The 24,195-nt window shown below is 36.4% G+C and overlaps 2 protein-coding genes across 5 annotated transcripts in view; one reads left to right on the forward strand and one right to left on the reverse strand.

Annotated features, from left to right (window-relative positions):
* The first annotated feature begins 13,271 nt into the window (after positions 1–13,271).
* On the forward strand, positions 13,272–18,779 carry LOC120330830 (UDP-N-acetylglucosamine transferase subunit ALG13-like). 3 transcript variants are annotated; one of them, XM_039397778.2, is made up of 5 exons: positions 13,272–13,290; positions 15,303–15,382; positions 16,612–16,771; positions 17,196–17,334; positions 17,632–18,779. In XM_039397778.2, the coding sequence occupies exons 2-5, from the start codon at positions 15,305–15,307 to the stop codon at positions 17,741–17,743; spliced, it is 489 nt and encodes a 162-aa protein (XP_039253712.1). In that variant the 5' UTR covers positions 13,272–13,290; positions 15,303–15,304; the 3' UTR covers positions 17,744–18,779. The 3 variants fall into 3 exon arrangements, with proteins under 3 accessions (XP_039253712.1, XP_039253713.1, XP_039253715.1); XM_039397779.2 differs by lacking the exon at positions 13,272–13,290 and adding an exon at positions 14,584–14,602; XM_039397781.2 differs by lacking the exon at positions 13,272–13,290 and having other exon boundaries at positions 14,797–15,382; positions 17,809–18,779.
* Positions 18,780–18,981: 202 nt separating this feature from the next.
* Positions 18,982–24,195, reverse strand: part of LOC120330829 (uncharacterized) — a 42,345-nt gene continuing 37,131 nt past the window's right edge. For both annotated transcript variants that reach the window (XM_039397777.2, XM_039397776.2), the window contains exons 78-87: positions 23,856–24,007; positions 23,505–23,706; positions 23,016–23,251; positions 22,180–22,390; positions 21,597–21,883; positions 21,196–21,403; positions 20,591–20,770; positions 20,278–20,388; positions 19,819–19,956; positions 18,982–19,681 (exon numbers count right to left, since the gene is read on the reverse strand). In XM_039397777.2, the coding sequence (XP_039253711.2) occupies positions 19,458–19,681; positions 19,819–19,956; positions 20,278–20,388; positions 20,591–20,770; positions 21,196–21,403; positions 21,597–21,883; positions 22,180–22,390; positions 23,016–23,251; positions 23,505–23,706; positions 23,856–24,007 (1,949 nt within the window). In that variant the 3' untranslated portion in view covers positions 18,982–19,457. The remainder of the gene's footprint in view (positions 19,682–19,818; positions 19,957–20,277; positions 20,389–20,590; positions 20,771–21,195; positions 21,404–21,596; positions 21,884–22,179; positions 22,391–23,015; positions 23,252–23,504; positions 23,707–23,855; positions 24,008–24,195) is intronic.

Here is a 24,195-nt window from a genome sequence, read left to right on the forward strand (position 1 = left end):
AAGACGCTGCAAAAACAAGTCTTCGTCGCGAGGAAATCGCAAGTATAATCAAACGAGAGAATACGCTCGTTTGATTATACGTGGTTTTAAAAAACTATAGTTTCCATAAATATCCGTATACCAGTGTCGGTAATGATAAAATAAAATTGATCGCATAAAAATGGGACGGTTAATTTGCGAAGGTGATAAAGGAAAACCAAAGCTAACACAAAAGATAAAAATCAGAATAAAATTAATTTGAATTCATTCCTTGATATTTGTCTTGAACATCTGCCGCCGGCGTGTAGTACTGCCAAGAATATGAAAACCCAACTTCAATGTCCCATTCGGAAAAGAAGTGGATTCAATTGGTTGTTATGATAGGTTTAAATGCGTGGAAAAATATCGCAATTACGGGGTCATTACGTAATTGATTTTGCCGTAATTACGGAATTGATTTTTGTCAATTACGTGCAAGCCTATGACACTTTCATAGTCAAATTACTAAATAAATTGGGATTGGCGATAAAATTACAAACGTAATCATAAGTATGTATTCCGAAATAAAGAGCCGAGTTGATGTCAACGGTCGATTGACGAAGGAAATCGCAATTCGTAGGGGTATACGACAAGGGTGCCCACTAAGCATGCTCTTATACGCACTCAACACTGAACCCTTTGCAAGAACAGTGCAATTGAACAACAACATACACGGAATAAGACTAGGGTCTTTCGGGCATAAAATCGATCAATATGCCAATGATGTCACTTTTGTTGCTAGAGACGTACCATCTATAACGGAAATCTTCAACGAATTGCACAAATTTGAAATAGCGACAGGCCAAAAAATAAACAAGGAGAAGACGGAAATTCTATGCGTTAACAAAAGATGCTTCAACTTAGTACACAACTCTCCTCATAGGAAATATATCAAAGAAACTACCAGAATACTTGGTATACAATTTGGGAACATGAAACTGGAAAAAAGGTGGCAAGAAATTGAAAACAAGCTGGTCAGAACGCTAAACTACATCAAACTGCGCAGCCTAACCTGGTACGGTAAACTAATAGCGATGAATTCCTTAATTATGTCAGTCGTAACGTTCCACGCGAGAGTAAAAAGAATTCCCCAAACCTCTGCAAAAAAAAATCGAAAGAGCGCTTTTTAAATTTTTGTGAGACCCTCAAAAAATTGAGGCCATAAGTCGGAAATCTCTACAAAGAACATGGAAAGATGGCGGGATAAACATGCTAGATGTGGACGCAAAGGCTAAGGCCTGCATGGTGGAAAAATTAAAACCATCATATGTAACGAGCCCCTAACCCAATTCTTGGAATGGGAAGCGATATACTCATTGGGATCAAGAGTGAAGAAAATAAATAAGGACAGGTACACCAACTCAATGCCCCACAGCAATACAATTCCAGAACAATGGGCATACATCCTGAACATATTCGAAGATATAAATTTCTCGACACCCACCTGGGAGGTTGCAAGACATAAAGATCTGTATACGAAAATGAAGAACAACATGACGGCCAAACAAGAACAACAACTACAGAATATTAATTGGGAGGAAATTCACTTATATAGTAACGATTACAGAAGCAAGTTTACCAACGCGGAACGAATTAGCTCATATCGCATTGTACGAAACGGTTACATATTCGGCGACCGCATGAGGGGAATGACCCTAAGATACAATGCATTTGGAATCCTGAGAATACTAGATTGCAAATTCTGCAGAAACCCCGTAGACAATACCAAACATATATTCCTGAACTGTCCTACAACAAAAAATTATATAGCTGAACTTATAAACCTACTCAACAGCGTACTAAGCACCCCATTTAATATCACGAGAGAGGAAATCTTTTACAATAGCTATAGTGGCCCTAATTCAACAGCTGTTACCAAATGTTTAACATACGACCAGTATAACACATGGAAGTTGGTCGCTAGATGGTGAAGTTCATTTTGACGATCGAGTCGTGATTATAGCGCCGATAGGTCATGTACTAAGTGGTATAGCGCCGTGGGTCGAAAATAAGTAAGTTGATAGAGGTCGGACGTTGGGTCGAAGGTGGGAAGTTTGAAGCAGAGAGTGCAGTGGATCGAGGATAAAATAAGTTGAGGGAGATAGGGCAATGAGTCGAGGATAAAAAGGATGGAGGGGATAGGAAAGTTGGGGAAAATAGGACAGCGGGTCGAGGATAGGAAGGTTGAGGGAGATAGGGCGGTGGGTCCAGGATAGGAAGGTTGAGCGAGGCGGGAAAGGCAGGGCAGCAGATCGAGAATAGGAAAGTGGAGGGAAATAGGGCAGTGGGTCAAGGATTTGAGTTGTATAACTTCACTGGCTCTAAAGTCTAAACCAGAGGTCGGCAAACTTTTGTCGTTCGCGGGCCAAAATTAAAGGTTGCAAGTCATTGGCAGGCCGCACGTATCTTCAGAAAGTTAAAAACCAAAGGAATGGCCAATGAATCACATTTTTTCACCTAGATTTCAGTTAAATTTCAAGCAGTGCGCGAAGACTGATCATTTAAATATTTTCAGCGTCATTAAACCATTTGTGATCAGCATCAACTTTTTTACGTTCTGTTGCCATTTCTCTAATTATCATCAATTTTAGGCTCATTAAACGAGTGATTGTGAATTATATATTTGTTAGGTTATAATATAATTTAGTTTCTCAAAACAAATTCTGTCACGTAAAGAATATAATCGTCAATAAAGTTATTTTGTTAATATAATTCAGTGAAGCGTCGCGGGCCGGATCCGGCCGTAGTTTGCCGACCCCTGATCTAAACCCTTCAATGAAAGTTGGATCATTTTACTGTGTCGACCGATATTTATCCCATCACTGCATCTAGAAATCACTGATACATTCATGCATAGACCGAATTCGATATGAAGGTATCAAATATAATTGGCTTCATAACTGCAAACTCTCCCTTAACAACGAAACATTGCGATAATCCTAAGTGCTGGAAGAGCAACTCAAAATACGATTTCAATCCATTCATTGCTAGTAGACGGTTTAACAAGTATTGCATGGTTGCCGTAGTATATTAGTCAACTCAAAGGCGAGCAACGATGAACACAATTGAATTGATATGACAAGACATTTTAAATTCTCGAGTCGGCCATGGATTGAATATTTTACGCAACAGAAATCTCGTTACCCGCTGAAAAAGACGTTTTTTAAGAAGTGGTCTAATCACGAGGAGTGTTGCTCGGGAATTTTCTATTCTGAACCCCTCCCTTTTAGAAAAACATGGCTGCTATGCCCTTAGTTATAGATAATGTTATATTTGAATCACTACCACATTTCGACACCACCGTCGTCAAATCTTATTAGTGACGTTAATGCTTCTTCACAGATACAAAATTAACCAAGTCAGTTTTTTAAGTGAACGAATAGCTCGCGGAGCCTTGAGGCTCCGTATGGAGCACTTATAGCAGTGGGGATCAACGCCCGACAAAAGACGGATAGAAATACATCACTCAAACCATACATATAAGCGGAATAACAGCGAATAATGTATAAAGATTGTTTTCAAGCGTATTCTTATAAATGATGATTCACGTCCAGGCCTGATTACATGTCCATCAAAACCAGTCCAGCGAACCGGTTAGGTCAAAGTGGTCTCGGAGACCACTTAGCGCCCGATTACATGTCCAAACCAACAAGATGAGAACAGTTTTAGAATTGCCGGTTTAAAGCAAATAAGTCATGATTTGCAAACACTGCATATATTTTTATTTTCAATAAATTCATAAATTCAATACAAATGTTAATTAAAGCGTATATATATTCTAGATTAAAGTATCAAAATTAAATGCACGTTCTTGATTTAAGTTATATGCAGAGTAGGGGTTGCTTTCCCGTTGAAATTTGCCCTCAATCTAAGAACAAAACGACAAATTTATTTGGGGCATAAAAGATGATCATTTTGGCCGACCATCCAGCGTTCAACGTTGCAGACTACTGGCATCTTACGCCACATGATACATTCAAAAATTACGGTAGGCCCACAGTTACCAGTAGTCTATTGGCAAACTGGTAACCAAATTAAAACAATTACACTTTATCAACCGAACACTTCTGTGAAGTGGGCTCATCATATGTAAACAGAAGCACTTTCATATTTATTATCGCCCTACTACTGCGATGTTACCGACACTGAAGCTTTGTGTTTGTGTAGTAAGATGTACAGTAAGAGTACCGGTACCAGCTAGGATGCGGTATGGCTGTATGGTGCAATTCCAAAAGAATTCTCAATGCAAACTGAAGTCGTACTGCGCTCAGTTTATACTAATAAATCTTTGGACATCAAGATTTAATTCTCTGTTTCAAAACAACAACCTATCATGCCAATATGCCGCAACTTCCGTACCCCTTCGATCACGGTGATTCACAATTTCTCGAGTAGCACGGCGAAGCAACTGAGCAAGACCGGTTAGCTCACTTCCAGATTTCCTAAATAGGAGGTCTGTTGGTCTGGAACGAGAGCACGGATTTGAATCACTGAACTGGAAATATATGGAACGATCTTCTCTCTCGTTTTGCGTTGTCGCTGCGCGGGACAATTTGATCGCCGCCATCTTGGCACTTATGCTTCCAAACTTTCTTCCTGCTGGTAGGGTAGTTCGCTGGTTTTGGCTTGTTTTTCGTGTTTAAAAGCTGCTAGTTTCATAATTGGGTATTTACGTTCAAACTTCCCTAAGTATAGGTGGCTAGGTTAGTATTTGTCACTAGCTAGTTAGTATTTTTTTTTATATTTCAGGCTGACAGTACGATATAGTTACGGAATAGTTTAACTAAAGGTACGGTATGGCATTGCCAAAAAAATCTGAGGCGGAGAAAATGATTGGAAAAAGTAGCGGTATTGGTACTCAGTGCTCCGCATATGGTTGCAAAAAACGTTTTAAAAGGAAGGACTTTCGAAGTGATAGCGAGGGAGATGATGACGAGGAAAGTGTGCTGAAACGAAAATATCCAAGGACATTTCATAAGTAAGAAAAATAGCCCAGCAGTTTGTGTTAACAATATCAGTTTTCAGTTGTCTGCCAGTGTGTGTTTTAGCAATTTGTTCATAGCCTGCTAAACATTGTAAAAGATAAAGCTAGTTTTATTATCATGATATACAGATATATGTTAGAGTAAATGCATACAGGTATAGCTGTCTCGGTACAGTATTGAGGCTCGTCTTCTGTAACTATAAGGTCAGAAGTCAGTTTGTAGTAAAGTTGTAATTTAGTCAAAGTTGTTGGAAAAATTGTATAAGCATTTAAATCATTTGGGCTGAAGGCGACAGCAAGTTTATAACATACAAAGTGGTCAACAATTTAGCGCATAAAACTATTATTGACTAGAAAAGAGCGTTTTTGACTATACAGATAGACTATGTTAAATCCAAATTCTGGTTCTGGCCTGCTTCAATTCAAGTAGCTCAAATCCGAATAAATTGTGCACTTACTGCATGAAATGATTATCAGTTCTTTTTTGCTCATACATAATTAACAATATTTTTCTCAGATTTCCTTTGAATAAGGCACTTTGCGAGAAGTGGGTAACTGCTTTGCGGAGGGCGAATTGGATTCCAACTAGTTCTTCACGTTTATGCTCTGACCATTTTAAAGAGAGCGATATTAAGAGAACCGGGCAACGCACAAGAATTAAGGACAATGCTGTTCCGACCCGATTCAAAGCATTTCCAAAATATTTAAGAAAGGTATGCATAAGATAAACAACAAATTGAATCCTCAATAACTTTAAATGTTGTACCCAAAGCGACAAAAAATCCTGTCACATATTTTAATGGGTGTTTTTTTCATATATCAGGCAATTAAGATCACTATAGCATGCAGATACCTAGTATTTTAGCTTATGGTAATAGACTTGATCTGTTATGTATTTTAATTTTTAGTTTATCGGAATAACTATATAAAATCATCTGTTTATGTGATGTGTGAGATTTTTTTTTACGACAAATGCCTTCTAAATTTTCAAAATTCTCGTTTTTTGTCACATGCTTCGGTTCAACGCATCTAAAGTGGGACATGCTCATGATCATCAAAATTTCTTGCAGGTCAACGAACAGCGAAAGTCACCGACAAAAAGAAAATTTCATTCATGTGTAAAGCAGAAGTGGTCAGTGCAGGAGAAATTTAACAATGTGCTCCATGACCACTCATATTCACAGGTCATTGCTTCACCTACAAAGTTAAAAAAATTAAATCTCAGCTTACAACATTTAAAAGCAGTAAGAAAACGACTCCGGCTTTGTCAAAAAAAAACATATCGATTGCAAAAACATGTAAAATCTCTTGAAACGGTGCTAAAGTCCCTGAGAAAGAAAAACTTTGTGAGTGCTTCATGTGAAGAAAGTCTACAGCGATCTATACCTTCATCAATCTTCAATAGAATTTTAATGAATTTACAAACTGGAAAAGGCGTCAAATATCCCAAGGAGCTAAAAACTTTTGCTATGACTTTACAGTTCTATTCAAATAAAGCGTATCAATATGTGCGGAAAGTCTTAAATCTGACTTTACCACATCCAAGCGTAATAAGAAAATGGTACCAGAAACTTCCAGCTGAGCCTGGTTTCACAAAAATTGCATTTGATGCGATCCGGCTGAAGGTGAGTGCTGCATCTCACCCATTGATTTGTGCTATGATGATTGATGAAATGGCAATTAGGAAACATGTTGCTTGGGATGGAGAAAGGTATCGGGGCTTTGTTGACCTGGGAAATGCTGAAAATCAGGATGATTCTGCCCCACTTGCCAAGGAAGCTCTTGTTTTGATGGCTGTTTGTGTGAATGGGATTGGGATATTTGGGATATTTTCTCATTAATGGATTGACCGGAGAAGAAAGAGCAAACATCATAAAGATTGGGATTCAAAGATTGAGTGAAACTGGAGCCAAGGTGGTATCCTTAACTTGTGACGGGCCATCTTGTCATTTTTCAATGCTCTCTCATTTAGGAGTTGTTGCCTCGCATGTAAGCATGCAATCATATTTTACTCATCCTTCGTGCCCATCTGAGCGGATTTATGTTTTCATGGACGTTTGTCACATGCTTAAATTAGTCCGAAACACCCTTGCAGAGTGGGGTGTTTTGCGTGATGGCAATGGGAACAAAATTTTGTGGGAATATTTTGTGCAGTTGCAAAAACTCCAATCAACTGAAGGTCTTAGGCTTGCAAACAAGTTGAAGCTAAGACATATACACTGGTATCAACAAAAGATGAAAGTTGATATTGCTGCTCAAACCCTGAGCAGCAGTGTTGCAGATGCGATCGAATACTCTGATACGGTGCTGAAATTCAAGCAGTTTAGTGGAAGTCAAGCAACTGTAAAATTTATCAGAATTTTTGACCAGCTTTTTGATGTGCTAAATTCCAGTAATCCCTTCGCTAAACGATTTAAGGAGCCACTAAGACCTTCAAAAGAGCATATTTGGGAACCATTCATAAATCAGGCATGTGCATACATTGCACAGTTGAAGGATTCTTCAGGAAGACCAATCTTGATGTCAAGAAGAAAAACTGGCTTTATTGGCTTTTTGTTATCTGTATCCAGTGCAAAAGGCGTGTTCAATGACTTGGTCACTTCAAAATATTTAAAATATCTTTCAATGTACAAATTTAGTCAAGATCATTTGGAACTCTTTTTCTGTGCTGTAAGAGGTGCTGGGGGATTCAATAATAATCCAACTGTGCAACAATTTACTTCTGCCTATAAACGACTGCTTATGAGAAGTGGGGTAAAAGGCACAGGAGGGAACTGTGAGCCCCAGGATGCAACAAGCATTTTGAATGTTTTGGACAGCTTCAGTCTGACTAATCATAATATGAGTTTAAGCTCAGTATCTTTTATGAAGAAATATGACCTTGAACCACGGACTCCACTAACTTCTGATCGTGACTATGCTGACATACCTAACACAATCAGGTTGTCAGAATACAAGCTTCAAATAATCAAATATATTGCAGGATTTGTTGCAAAGAGGCTGCGAGATACCATGTTTTGCATAAAATGCAAGGAGGCTCTCGTATCATCTACTGATCATACTTCAAGTTTAATATATTTTAAAAACCGTGGAGGATTAACAGTTCCGTCAGCAAGTGTTATAAAAGTTTGTAGAGAAACTGAAAAATGTTTTCAAAGAATATTAGCCACCTCTGGAGGTAGACTGCCCCAATCCACTGGGCTCATCAATGCTATCGTTATTGCAGTGCAAGATGGTTTAATCGATAAGCCTATTTTTCCCGACCTTGTAAACCACTGGCGCGATACAGGGTTTGGTGATTGCCATATTAGTTTGATGGTGAAGGCCATTATTAAAGCATATTGTGGCATAAGGGCCAAACATATGGCACGAGAGTTTAATGACCAAGCTTCTGCAGTTAATATAAGAAAAAAATTGTCAAAGTTAATTATATTTCAGCACCAGTGAAGAAAATTTTTCGTCATTTTCTCAACAGGTCATGCTTTGGCAATGAATAATTTTAAAATAAAGTTATTAAACAAGGTCAATCATTGTCTATTTGTATCACATTTTTCATCCTGGCATGGCCAAAATTATGTAATGTGGGTGATAATTTGGAATGCTATCAACGGATACCTAAAATAAATTTTAAGTTTAAAATTTGTTTTAAGAAGAAGTATTTCTAGTCTTTTCTGAACAAGTACTGGTTCATACCTTTCATCTCGTACGTTTTCATTTGTGCGATATAAAATGAAACGCTTTTTTTGCCACTACTGTTTTCAATTTTGTCCTATTTGTGTCATTACTCTTGTTTCACGATTATTAGTTACAATAAATTAACATGCTTTATTATAGGTATAATGTAAAATGTGAACCGCCAACCTTATTCATGTGGGGGAGATGTTTACTTAGTGTGTGTTATTATTTGTTTGGTTTGTTGGCTAATGACTGGATGTTAAATAAACTTCGCTATCTATCCAAGTTTTCTGATTCTTATTATATTTTTATGTCCTGTTCACACGGGCGGCTATTCAAACGGGCGCTTAATCAAGACCGGGCGGTTAAACGAGCATATACGGTATGTTATGAAAAGTTTTTTTGAACATTGGAAATCGAATATATTCTAAATTGGAAAAAACTTCATTTGGAAAATTACAATAATCAATGTCTTAGCTCCGATAACATTTTAATTAGCAAAAAATGGTATTAAGGCGCACAAAATATGAAGCCGGGCTAGGTAAACTATGGCCAAATACAAGAAAATGGGTTGGCGATTCCGGTAAGCCACTCGGAGCAATGTAGCCTACTGTGTGATTGGTTAGGCAATATTATTCATCCACGATTAATGCAAAATGAAAAATTAGCACGGTATGGCGAGCTTGGATGTATTAGCGTTTCATACCTAATAAGAAACGAATCAAGATCAAGCGAATATACAAAAAAAATCGACGCAAATAATTGGTATCTGTCAAATCCCATATGAAATACATTACGCGCTACGCAAAATTTGGAAGTCTAACGTCAAAACGAGAGAGGCTTCAAATGGTCCCGCGAAAACGAGAGAGAAGCACACTCTATATTTATATAACTCTGTGATTTGAATAGCAGGTGAACCACTGAAGCGTGAAATGTGGTGTGCTAGAGTTACCCTGTAATGGACCTTTCCCCGAGCATCGACTTCCTTGTTTACTTCGTGACATTGGCCAATCAGCAAGATGAAAAAAGTGACGTAACAATGTCCCCTTTTTGCATCCGCTCAGACACTTTTCTCACTCAGACAGATTTTCAAGCGTGGTTGTAAACATTACCTCGTTTTCGCGTTTTTGAACTCTATTCGTTAGTTTTCAGTTGCGTTTCGGAAACTTAAATGAAAATCAGATAATTCAATGATCACTCTGTCTTCCTAGGAGTTTTAATTTAATTGCAGTAATAAAAATTAGTGTAGAAATAGCTGTGATAGACTAGCCTGAAATTCTTTACCGGTACTTTGAAAAAAACGATTGTTGTGTGCAATGAATCATAATGATGGTTTGAAACACATACCCCATTTTACAGGCGCCAACTCGCAAAAGCGCTCCTAAAATAGCACTAAAAATTTTGCAATGGTAAAGTATAGGAAGAATTTTCCGGGGGTCAAAGGTCGGGAAAAGGTCCATGTGTTGTTTGTTCCAACGAACAAACGTTCCTCATGTTTTACCAACAAAAGCTTGAAAGCAGCGATATTGAAACGCCATCTTACAGCAAAGCATCCAAAATTCATTAAAAAACCAATATATTTTTTCCGCCTATCAGCGTTTTTATACATAAAATACAATTACAGATCAAGGCTAGAGGTAGAAAAATATCTTCGAGTTGCCGTCTCCCAAATTAAACTTCGATTTGATATGTTGTGTATTATACACAACAAAGCTTATAATTTGCATTAGTCATAATAAACGCTATTATTCGCAATTTTATGTGCTAAGTTTCATACAATTTTGTGCAAAAAAAATGCTAGTGTCGACAATAGTCTTAAAATCGATAACTAATTACATGTTTACCAAATGCTTGGGTCGCGAGAAGTTAGAAAAACTTTTTTTGGGACGCGCTAAAAAGTATTCGCGGACCCCTGTCCTAGATTGTCTCTCAAGCAATATAAAACTTGTCCAAATATAATATAAGGTTAGTGAGATATGAGGTTTCAAACTTCAAAGTTGCATAACTCACACGGAATAATAAGATAGATACCAGTATTATTCCACTAGGCAAATAGGCAAACTTACTCGAATAAAATGCAAAACAATAACAAATCTCCAAACAAATTGACTAACGAAACCTTATAAGCAGACTGACTGTAAATTCGATCATTTCATTTCGCGTTTTTATGGGGACGAAATAAACAAGTTTCGGTAAGATCATTGAAGTGTGAAGTTATGAATCATTAATTCTGCATATGTGCAGTTAAAGCAAAACTAGATTATTATAAACTTTTTATAACGAAGTAAACCAAAACGCAATGTCCACGAAGCGTAAAGGTTCGGAAGAGCACAGAATATTTAAAGAGAAGTGGGAGGATCTGTATTTTGTTTTAAATTATAATAACAAGGTTCAGTGTCTCATATGTTGTGCAATTATTGCTGTTCGAAAGGAATACAACATTCGATGACATTACGACCTATTACATAGGGGGAAAACACCATGTCTATACTGAAACAATTTGTCACGAAAAGGCATCGCAATTAAAATTTTTACTGATGAAACAGAGAATTTTTTTTCAGTCATAAACAAAACTTGTGAAGCTTCAGTGAGAGCAAGCTTCTCCATAAATGAGATGATTGCAAAATAGTCGCGTTCTTTCGTTGAAGGAAGCTTTATAAAAGGGTGTATGTTGAAGGCATGTGAAGTAATAGCAGCATTAGTTTTGATTCAACAATTAAAGTTAACAAATCAGCCTTTCGCTCACGACTAACAGACGAACGTTTGCATGCTGTTTTAAGACTAGCAAACCAACCCCAAATAAAGCCAAACATCGAGTCTCTCGTCGCTACAAAACGTCGCTTTCAATTTTGTACCTAATTTGTTGGTTTGTGGCCCGCGTCGTCGATAAATTTTCAAAAAGTGGCCCGTGACGTATTTTGAGTTGGAGACCCCTGATCCATAACATACGTCTGAAGCAGATATTATTTGAACTGGTACTGTGATACCTGTTCACATCATGCCGAACGTTTGAAGCCTGCGTTTTGCATTAATCATTCAAGAAGCTGATAAAATGTCCGAATTTTCTCGGGACAATTTTTCTTGATTTAACGAGCTGTTGCAACAGTTGCTTCAAAAATTATAGAATGTAAACGGTATCATGGCTAGCCCATTGTGCGGTATGAAAAGTTTCATCGAGGTGTACAAGTTGCACATTATAACGTACAAAATTTGAAGACCAGTTGCCGCGACTGGTGTTACAGCACTTATCAAGTTATTGTCAGGATATTTCGATTCCTTTGCGTCGGAAAATGTAAAATATTTACTAGGTGATCTAGCGACGCCATCATGTCTTCCACGTTCTCGTTGATAAAACCTAATTGTAATTTTAATGATATCCAACAGTGAGGGGGTGGGGTTCAAATTTTTTGGTTTGGCCATTTAGTTACGTCCCATAATCAGATACCAAACGTATATATCATGGCCCTTGTTTTTTAGGAATTATTATCTATGTTTAACCCTGCTAAAACGCTTAATCAATCGTTACCACAATCGTTACTTAACCCTTTTTCGGTCTTACACACATGATAAAAATTGATAGTTTTACCCAATATTTATGCCACCCATCCAAAAAAAGCAATCGTATTTTTGCGCGAAGTAGAAACTATATTTCGCGCCAATATTAATGCCTTTCATAATATATGTTCGCCAAGTTATTTTTGTGACAGATAAAGTTGACTGCTTGAAATATAATTTCCCATCTTGCCACAATGTCGCTTTTAAAATTTTGAAACGTTTTCTTAATATGAGGTTAAATATTCACGCAAAAAAGGTGGCAAATAAAATTATTGAACACAGTATGCTAGTAAAACTGCAGCAATAGCTCATGTGACATAGATAATATATATTATTTTATACACTCCAGATTATGGGATGTTCTTGTAACCTTGATATATACCGTTATTCTCCATTTCATGCATGTATAGGGTTACCATATTTTTTTGACTTCAAAGCGGGACGCCTCCAAAGACACGACCCCTTAGCTGTAATCCTGTAACTTTACAGTTTCCGATACTGCATAGGCCTACATTTAAAGTCATCCCGGCTGTCTTCATTGACCATATTGTCATCGAGAGTTCATGCGCGTATTCTCTGTCTAAATATCGGGTTCAGTTCGAAAAATAAAAAGAAATAGACGCTAACGATACAAATGATCCGAATTTAGATTTTTTTTGTACAGCAAAAGGAATAAAGAATAATGAGATAGTCTGCCGTTTTCAAGCATTGAGAATTTACTTATTCGCCCAAGCATGCTTTTCTGTAGATAACAACCTTCAAAAAGACGTTGCTGAATGTTACATTCACGTGAACGTCCGAACAGGACCAATAAGAATTGATTTTACATGTGATACTTCGCTAACAATGTTAGCGGTAAACAACGAAACAAACAAAATAACGCATTCACCTTCAGTAAGTAGGCTAGCGTTGCGCTACACAGTAACAACAGTAACGAGAACATGTACGTGTATTATGATGGATGACTGAACGCAAAAGCGGGACATTTAGCTGACTTGTGGGGACGGCGGGACAAGACACTAAAAAGCGGGACTGTCCCGCCTAAAGCGGGACGTATGGTAAGCCTATGCATGTAGTATATTTTTTTAATATATTTTAGCGATGTACACCGTGTTGAAAATTTCATCATGTACAAATATAGTTGCAAGTTTCTGTAGTGTAATTTGTATTATAATTCTGTTTAACTTTTATAATAGAAATGAGCATCGTTTTTAATGGTAGTAGTATATATTTACGGTCTAACGATCGCAGGTTTAAATCACTTAGTTAGGAATTAGGATCATACAGCGATAGAACTCTGGACACAAAATGGCGGGTGTGACGTCACCCAAGCGTTTATAACGTTACCAATGCATGTCCTCACTTGTGTTATAGTCACTTTGGCTAAAACAAACCGAGGCTGCCGCGCTACCTCGATTCACCAGACTCATAATGGCGTCCGATATGCATCATTGCACTCGTTGTCACCACTTGGTTTATAGTCACTTTGATCACACCACAGCACACGCTAACAGCCAAACCAAAGGACAGATCGACAGGTATATATGGGCTTTGAGATCGACAGAGTCACAGCGCCCTCGGTGTTGAAAATACAAAATATAGTGTGGCGCACCTGCCGGCACGCTGACAACCAGCTAAAAAAGAAAGATACTCAGCTGCTCACTAGTGACTCAAGTGATTGGAATAAATATGGTCATACAGAATAAAACAGAGTTATAGACGTGGTCGTCTCAATAGCAATAAGATCACATGACATCATTCAACAGATAAAACGAGAATATCGGTCGGAGACCGAAGACTTATCGATCAACAACAACAACAAAAACGAGTATATCGGTCAGAGACCGAAGACTTATCGATCGAAACTGCGGTTTGATTCATGACTCTATAGTGAGACCGCGTGTCCCATCACTAATTAATTAATAACTCGCTAATTATACGACATATTTCATCCTAAATCAATAGGCTTCTGGTTCGAGATATGATGAATGCATATGCTAAATTTGGAGGAGATTCAGCCTCGCTTTCGTGAGATATCGCGTAACATACGAAAGTGTCCAACAGACAAAGACACAAACACACAAACAGACAAATCGTAAATATATACTACTACGGACAAATACCTATTAACATACTTACCGATCTTTAGACCGATAAGTAACAAGGGTCGTTACACACGTTATATGGACTTTGAATCAACAATTATACATGATAAATAATTTTTTTTGTATAATATTTAATATTTGGCAGAAAACATATTGGCGGTAAAAAAATGGATAATTAAAATGACATCTGACAAATAAAAAAAATTTGTCCGGTGAGCAAGTTCTGAAGTTGTAAATTTGTGTTATTACTCATCGATTTTAATCGGTAAGTATGTTAATAGGTATTTGTCTGTCTGTCTGTCTGTTAGATGCACGCGATATCTCACGAAAGCGAAATTTAATATGCTCCAGATTTTGCAAGTGCATTCATCATATCTCGGACCAGAAGCCTATTGATTTTGGGCGAATTATGTCGTATATTTAGCGTTAGGTATTATTATTATTAATAAATTAGTGATGGGACACAAGGTGTCACTATGGAGAAAGAGCGCTGTTTTGGGGATCCCCTAACATTCAATCGATAAGTCTTTGGTCTCTGACCCGCATTCTCCTCTTTGCACTTGCAGTTTTGGTATTCACTTACGGATGGTGATCTAGGCAGCTAGAAGTAGTTAGATGTTTGGATTCTGTTAGGATAGGATAGGATTTACATATTTATCCCGGGGGAGAGGAGAGCCGATAAGACGGCTTATCCATATGGCGAACCACGGCCTCTCGTCCGGTTACCATTCCATGTCGGGTATGGGATGAGTTAGTTATTTTATTTTTTCGGAAGCATGGACTTGATGGTGGAGGGATCCGTAACCAACCAGCGGTTACGTGAACCACCCAACGACGGCGAGGAGTCCAGCAATCCTCATGCACATAACCATCCCGCATGGGATTCGAACCTGCGAACCCCACGCAGACTAATTAGAGGTGCTGTGGCGAGCGTATTCCTAACGCTTAGCCCTCCTGTTATTCAGGAATGTCTGTATTTGTTACCGTTGGAACAACTTTTTTCGAAGACTTGGTGGAGAATGTGACCAGCAAAAATGTAATACAGGTACGTACAGTTGATACCGGTATAGAGCAGGGGTGGGCACGATTTTTGGATGAGGCCTCAATCTCAACAGATTCCTTGAACTATTTTTAATTAAAACTTTGGCAAATACTTTCCAGAAAATGCGGATCCTCATCAGGGAAACTTTCGGATTAATATTAATCCTTTTGCAAAGTATATTAGGCTAATTCTTGCAATCTTTTAACACTGTTGAGAAAGAATCGATGATTAAGCTTTCCTGTGATACCACATTGATGTCCAAACATAAAGAGTTGCCCTTGTCACAGTTTTGGATATCTATTGAAAACTAATATCTTTAGCTCAGTGACAGAGCCATTAAACTATTGCTGTTTTTTACCTTTTGTGAGAAAAGCTTTTTAACATTAACTTTCATCAAGGCCAAACGGAGAAATCGTGTGGAAGTCAACTCTTTACTTAGCCTTGCAGAAACTTCTTAGAACGACATTTATTAACATGTATAATATCAAACAGACAGCAGCAAATTTCTCATTAAATTGGATTATCTTCTTTTGCACTGCCTGCCTACCTCTGTCGTAATTGCATTCTTTTGATTATGTTTCGTGTTCATGACATTTTTGGTTAATTTTGAAGGTCCGCCGGTCTGTAAATTTTGTTTTGAAATTTTACCAGTCAGCGAATTGAGAAAAGGTTGAGAACCACTGGTATAAAGCCAACTACTATTCACTAATTACACATTACAGCGGTTCGCAAAGTTTGAGGTGATTCAAATCTGTCAAAACAAACTTTTCTTTTAATTCTTCAAGTTCGTTCTATTTTGACACAAACTGGATCATTGCATCATTCGCATATCATCCGGCTTCGTTTTAAAAAGAACTAGATCATTATATTACATTCAGAGAGTTCTAATAGCCAGCACTGCTGCTACCAGCCGTAACTATTTCAAATGTTGCTAAGATAAGATTTGTTTATTTCAGAATTATTTTAAACTTGAATAGTTAGGTAAATGGAATATAAAGTTTTTTTCAATATAAAACACATCAAAAGTAAACATTGCCCTTTATCTATCGATCTAATGAAAGAAATGCACTAAAAAAACTTGTGTTACTGTAAACTTTTGAAAAGCATAAGTGTAAATGTCATGGCTCTGTGTAGGTTTGATGGAAGGAAATAATACTAAATGACTTTTTCAATGCTAAAGGTACAGTACAACTACCATAAATTGTTATTAAAGAATCTATATTTGTATTCAGATGATGCAGGAATTTGGATATTCGAGTCTCATAATTCAATATGGAAGAGGAAAATTTCCTGTTTTACCTGACAGCAATAACTTTCCATGTGAAACATTCGACTACAAATCGTCCATTACAAAATATATTTCAGATGCTGCACTTGTTATTAGTCATGCTGGTAAGGATAATAGGGCCTAAATATCATCTTAACTCCAATATCCGAGATGAAACATTTTTTTACTAATGTTTGAGGATTACAGATGCAAATCATTATTAGTACTAAATCCCATCTGTAAACTTGTTATAATCTAAACATACATCTTGGGTTATTAATATTAACTACTGTATGTGATTTCATCCAATTGTATCTGTGGTGTCCCAGAAATTTGATGTTGCTTTTTCCTGCAGAAGTAGTACTTTATGATTTTGCATTTGCTCAAGTGCGTTACTACTCCTGTTTATTCTTTTCTAATCTATATATATCTGTATTCCATTTATTAGCATTCTTATCATTATAGGCATTGCCTGCGGAGAGTCTGTGTGGATTATGGGCATTACTGTTTTTTTCAGGCTAATTTAGAGTAAGCGTGTATATGTTTCAGGGGCTGGCAGTTGTTTGGAAGTTTTAGCTGCTGGAAAACCTCTCATTGTTGTTATTAATGAGAAGTTGATGGATAATCATCAGCATGAATTGGCTGAACAGCTCAACAAAGACGGACATTTGCTCTATTGTACACCAAGGTATGCGTAGTGATTCATGTAAATGAATAGAAAATAAATTATCTGTCTGTGAAACATTACAATTCGAGTTTTACTTGATCTATAAATTCAATTCAAACAATGCTTTGTGTATATTTTGGCGATTTGGGAATACCTGCCGCTGTGGTTTTTGAATAGATCCTACAATATCCAGAACAAATATTTAATGTAATTATACTTTCATTTGATTCTCATCAGACTCTTCGAACTTTATTCAAACTGTAATGAGAATAACAATTGGAATTGTTCATTTTTTAACATAACATACTTATTTTTTAGTACTCTTGTAAAAGCAATCAAATCCATCCAGATGACAAAATTGCTGCCATTTCCACCAGCACGAGCAGAAAAATTTGCAATTTTCATGGATAGCTACTTCAGTGTAACATGAATACAGCGATACGTCATTGAGTATGCATACGGACAACTGATTACTTAACATTGACTTATATTCAGGTATTTGCTCTGAGTGGGCCCTGTACAAGCACAACTGCTAAAAAGTGTGGGGTGTGGAAGACTGCATCTGTACAACTAATAGCTGAAAAGTGGGGACTTATATCATTACATCGTTTAAGAAGACTTATATTTTCATCTTTAGTTTTTGTTTCAACATGGGGAAAAAATGTTTGAGACACACAGAAGTGGTTTCATGCATAACAGCTGATACTTCTTTTTGATTTATGTCTATTAAAATCTCAACAGTCGCAACAATCTGGGTGTATCAGTGATCTCTGTTATAGTTATAGTTTTTCTGATGGTAAAATTGGGGATACTTCAGGGTTACCACACCGAATACTTTTCCAGCTTCTAGAAACCTTCACACCTTTGGCAAAACCTGAAGTTCAACTGATGCTGCATACTACACCATGAATGATAAGTCAACTGATTCGCAGGTCACAAAGTGATTTCAGGTGCATTGGCTTGATGATGGATGATACAATGGTAAGGCATCCAGCAATCTTCATGTACATCATCTCCCATGGTATTTAAACCTGCACAGGGCAGTTAGAGGGGAGATGCAGGTTTTAGAGCTTACCACATTGAACCAAAAGTGTAACTGCGATTTATACAACTAAGCCTAGTTTGAGTTTCAAAAATATGTGCAAAATGCATCATTGTGACGTTTATTAATAATTATTTCACTTCTGATGAATTCTGCTATGATAACCTGTCTCTAAGACTAGGAATGTCTCGTGAGCGAAGAAGTTAAATCTGACTAGTTTACACTTTGCATCTAGGTTGTATTGCTTTTAAGCACAATTTGGTATAGAAATTCCAAATTTTTTTTATACAATTCTCATAACTTTAGATTTGGAGTTTGCATTACATTTTTGCTGTTCTGACCTTTGCACAAAGCCCATTATTTTCTGTTTCATTGTATTAGAGTTGCGATAATAATCTTCTCAAATAAACATTATGCAATCAAATTTTCAAGGTTGTGTTTTTGATTGACAGGGATTTTTGTTGGGTCATACAGCTACATACCCAAACTCGGTTTTATGACCTTGGATAAATCCTATTTCAAAATTCTCCATAGACGTTACAGCCTACAGGTATGCATGCACCTCAGCTTAGATGCTTAATTTCCTCTACATGTAGATCCCATTATTATATACCAATAGACAACTATTTATTTTATTTGCATTGTGTATTTTGGAGATCTAAAGCAGGTTCAATCAAAATAAAGTATTCTAAGAAAAATTCTACAACAGCCTCTACATGTTGCTCACACAATATTTTATTAGAAAGACCAATCCCTCAAATGACAACAGCGATCGTTTTTTTTTTATTATGGTGTCAATAACTTATTACATATAATTGTATTCGATTATCGGCATCAGGTGTATGATTTAGGGATGGTAATCTATTGAAGGCATCCCACAGCTGGGATTTATTGCACATGTCCCGACTTTCAAATTTGACATGAAATGGTGTACATTCTATGATTGAAATTATTGATGGCAGCGGCTATCATGATATATATACACTTCTCTACACAAAGTAAATCAAAGAATCCTGCTTTAGCTAGGCCGAATTGATTCAAAAATAATAAAAAGGACATATTCGTGGTCGTTATGTAGGAGTATTGGCCATATGGATTTCATTTACATATCACCCGAACCAATCATGCGATTTCCGCCAGAGCCGAGAATACGGTCATCACCTGATACACCGAATTCTGTTTCAGGGCATTGGAAAGAAGCGCATTCACAAGCAGTAATGACTTTGTGTTGATGAATTTTCGTTTCACCATTACTGCAGAGAACTGTGACCGACTTTGTATCAGTTGATATTGGATTGCATGTAGAGCATTCACTGTCCATTCCTCCTGAAACAGTCATAAATGCTTGTTTAAATATATTATCTTTCAACAAAACATAGATTTCCACAAATAATATGCGATAACAGATGGTTGTGTCTCGTATTCCGAAAATTGACGTAAAAATACCCTAAACAAAGTCTTACCGTTTGTTGAGCGAGTGGATACAGCACAATTTCCAACACAGTAAGCGCTTTCCACCGCTTCAGCAGACGCACAGCTTACTCCATCAATATTTACTTCAAGAGGTTGCCTCTCTGTTTTCACTTGGCAACCAGAGGTTTCTATAAAAAGAGATGACCAAATTAACAACATTGACCATGAGATATCATCACATGCAGAATCCGACATACACTTGATTAAACCTTTACTTACTGACAAGCTGTATTGGTTGCGAGCTTGCCTCAACCTTTCATTAGGGACAGGATGCTAGCGCTTGCTAATAATCTTTTGGAAGCATTCGAATGTTTAATAATTTGAGTGGTAAATTCAATGATATTCATTTGAAACCTCCAGAGAATCTTGAAGCACACCCTTGATGACGATAATTAATACACATATTTACAATTGAACCAGTCATTTTCGAGGAAAATATTCAAACTTACCACCACCAGCTGCACACACATATACTGGACATCCACATTCATCCAAATCTTCTCCTGGCATTGACACAGTTCCATCTTCATACTTTGGTGGTTCGGCACATCCACTACAACCTAATCAAATGAGTTCTATCATAAATACTCTCCTTATTGTATTTGTTTGATACTTTCATTGTTATTATGAACAAGTCTTGCAGCCATTCTACTCACTTATTTGAATTTAAGATTAAAAAATAGATTATTTTGTCTTCACGATAATGTTTGTTGAAGAATAATTTCATAGGCTCATTCATATACAATTATACCATATTCTTACATTTGATTGGAACACATTCTTCAGATGATGCAGTTTTTCTTATCATTCCTTCTGGACAGAAACATCCTGCAACATTAAGTGATCCAGTGACATTCAGAACAGGTGTATCACAAGACAAATCACGCTTAGCATCCAAATCACATTCTCTGTATTCCTGACTTGGATGAGGACACATCATATCTAAAGAGAAACAAGTTTAAAAATAATTTTACAACGAAAATGATATTTCAATAGAATTAGGCCAGAATTTTAAATTTAATGTAAAATATATTTAGAATATGATATTGAGGTTTATTTTATTTGTAAAGGTTGAATGCACAAGTCACATAACTACTTTTGATTAGTAAACATTTTCCTTTTCTGTAGGATTATAACAAATTAAAACTCAAGCAAATGTTGATAAAACGAATAATGGTCTTCTTATTGTCTTGAACAGACAGTTTTGAGTTATTAGATGAACCAAGTTATAAAAACTGCAATCTGTCAAAAGTCAGAACCACGTTAGAATAATCAAAACAAATGATCAACGACACAAAAATATATAACGTAAATACATTATGATATGTTACAACACTTCACTACATATACAATAACTCCTACTTTACCGTCACAATTAAGAGCTGATCTCCACGGGATACAGAGGCCATGCATTTCATTAATTGATGCATATTGTGCAACAGAGGAGGAAAAGCAGGCGTTGCATTTCTTTGTCATGTTGCTTTCTAGTGACAAATCAAAAGCACATTTGGCAATGTATACTCGAGGGTCGATGTGACTTCGTGCTTCCCTGTACACTTCTTTTGTTGCTAAAACCTGGAGACATATAATAATATATATATATACTGAATACACAATATACTGAAAATTATATTTTACCATTTGAAAGATTTTTCCTGAATTGTTGTTGATAGACTAAAACTGCACTAGCTGATATAACAGACAGAATATGGAGGATGAGATATAAAAAAAAAACAATAAAATCTTTTATTCAAAAGTAATTGCTAACCTGACAAGGATTAGTTTCACATGGATTGCATTTTGGATGGATGAGATGACATTTGTTATCACAGTTGATGCAGACATCTGGTGGAAGTTCTCCACAATCTGGGAACTCAGATTCTTCTGGACATTCTGGTTCCAAGGGGAAGCATTTTGGTTGATCATAGTCAGGGATGCCCTTAATCCAACTTTCTCCAAATTTGTCAATAGCCTCTTGATCTTCTTCATCCTTCACATGAATGAGTTGAGATAACTTGTTTTTAAACTCATCGCTCGGATCATTGTTGCATGTACCTACAAAAAAGCTCATGTATTACCATACCTGATTTTCATATAAAACGATATTACAGATATACTTTGCCTAGTTGCAATATCAACTAGTGCCGTTTGTTCAGAATACAGGCAATGAAGTTAGGAAATTCAGTGGTAAAAGGTGAAAACCAAGTTTTTTTAAAAATACTATCATTGCCACATTTTGAAGATTTGTGATAACCTTGAATCAGTTAGTATCTTTGAAATAATTTCAAAAACTAATTACTCAATCCCACTTTAACTGCTTTTGAACAGATACCAGTGTCACAATAACTAACCACATAATCCCAACATTTTTCCTTCAAGGGATTCAAATGGAACTGTAAGAATAAGTGATTGCTCCCATGTTCTTGTTTTGTATATAATTTGTAGATTGAGCGAATGAACAGTCAACATGAACTTTTTGTATCCAAATTCACGAACAGTTACTTCCCCATTATCAGAAGTCCATGGCTCGCGTACTTTGATTTCTTTTCCATTGAACAAGAACTGAAATAGATGAAAAGACTTGTTCTCTCTTGAATGGAATACCAGTGTTACAATAGTATGGTTATATTATACTAACACTTCAATGTTTAAATTTTTCTTATCTGGGACCTAGATAGAAAACCAAATTTACTATAATGAATATGAAGCAAGATTTTAACCTTTAAGGGCAACGATATAAATTGAGTGAGTGATATATACAAACGATAATACATCATCTTCCACATTGTGCTATACAAAAATTATCAAAAAAAACTGGAGTTATTTGAACTGATAAAAGGGATTAATGAACATTATGATATGCACAATCTTCCTCATCCTTCATGGTATGATGTCTCATAACATACTGATTTTATCACAAGATTGTTCAGTAAAGCATGCTTGTATGGCTAATTCTGATTTCTAACAGACAAATTTGATATCCGTTTTACTGGGAATACAACGGAATACTCATTCTACTTTTTCTAATATTTGTTAGACTGATTTATTACATATCTGGCATTATTTTGCTGCTATTTGTTCTAGAATAATATTGACATTTGAATATTGGCAAAACACTATGTTTTTTGCTAATCACGAAATATTTTTGACTGGTGCAAATATAGAAAATGATGAGTCATATGTTTACCTTCTGTCCAAATGTCAATGTGTAGTTCTTGGTTTTGTGAATTACAGTTAATGTTTTAAGACAGGATAGTGATTTTCTTCTTGCACTAAACCATCGGCATAATTCGTTGTCAATAATAACTTCTGTTTCATTGAAGGCATATTCTTTCATAAGGGTATATGTGCATTTTCCCTGGTAATTGTATGAGAATCCATCGAAAGTTGTGAAATGTGGGTCACCGTAAGCTTCACATGTGCCTGTGATATTGGGAAATATTGACATTTATAAATCTATTTCCCCTTATACTTTAAACTTTGATAATAGATATTTTTTGTTGAGGAAATTCACTTTACACATTATTCTATAGGTGACTGTATCTGTATCCTGAAGAGAGAGAGTCCAGTTCCCTCCAGAATTAGAATATCATGTCTACCAAAATGATTGTACATATACTTTTCAATTTCAGGTGTTAAATTGATTTTTCCTAAATTTTTCCATTGGAATACTTACAGGGACAAACCCATTCACGACAACATCCTTCCTTGGTAGAAGCGAGATATGCCGTCCCTCCATTTACACAACTTGGTTTTTCTGATGAGCAAATAAATCGATCAAATTCTTCAATCTTGTATGAATTTCTTGTTTTGGTGTTGGAGTATGAACATTGTAACATCTTGCACTTGTTATCTTTGTTGATCCACGGGACACCGACCTGGCAAGGATGTAATTTGAAATTACCAATTTCCAACAGTTTTGTTTTAGTCTCTCATGTCTTGAGACTGAATCGCCTCATGTGGAAGCCCAATGCTCAATTCTTTTTGTGCTGTAAATTCTAAAAATATTATGTATACAACAATTTACCTTTCTTCTCATTCCATTATAGTCTACACATGTTTGATCATCATCGGGAACACACATATATTCTGGGCAACAACATTTCGTTGCAGACACATTTCTTACTGGAACTTGTCCAGATGGACAAGACGGTTCGACACATTTTGTGTAGTTACATCCTGAAAACATAATTTGTGATAAAATTCTCCTGATTTTATTTTTACTTTCAAAAGCAAGAAAGTATGTAAAGAAGATTCTGGGAATCACGCTTTAACACTTCCTAGCCATATTCTAGTGCTAGCGAGTTGTTTTCGATATTGAGTTTTCAAACATTGTTACAATCAGACTTAAATTCAGTCGATCCTAT

Source organism: Styela clava, chromosome 6 (assembly GCF_964204865.1).
Source record: "Styela clava chromosome 6, kaStyClav1.hap1.2, whole genome shotgun sequence".
Taxonomy (NCBI): Eukaryota; Metazoa; Chordata; class Ascidiacea; order Stolidobranchia; family Styelidae; genus Styela; species Styela clava.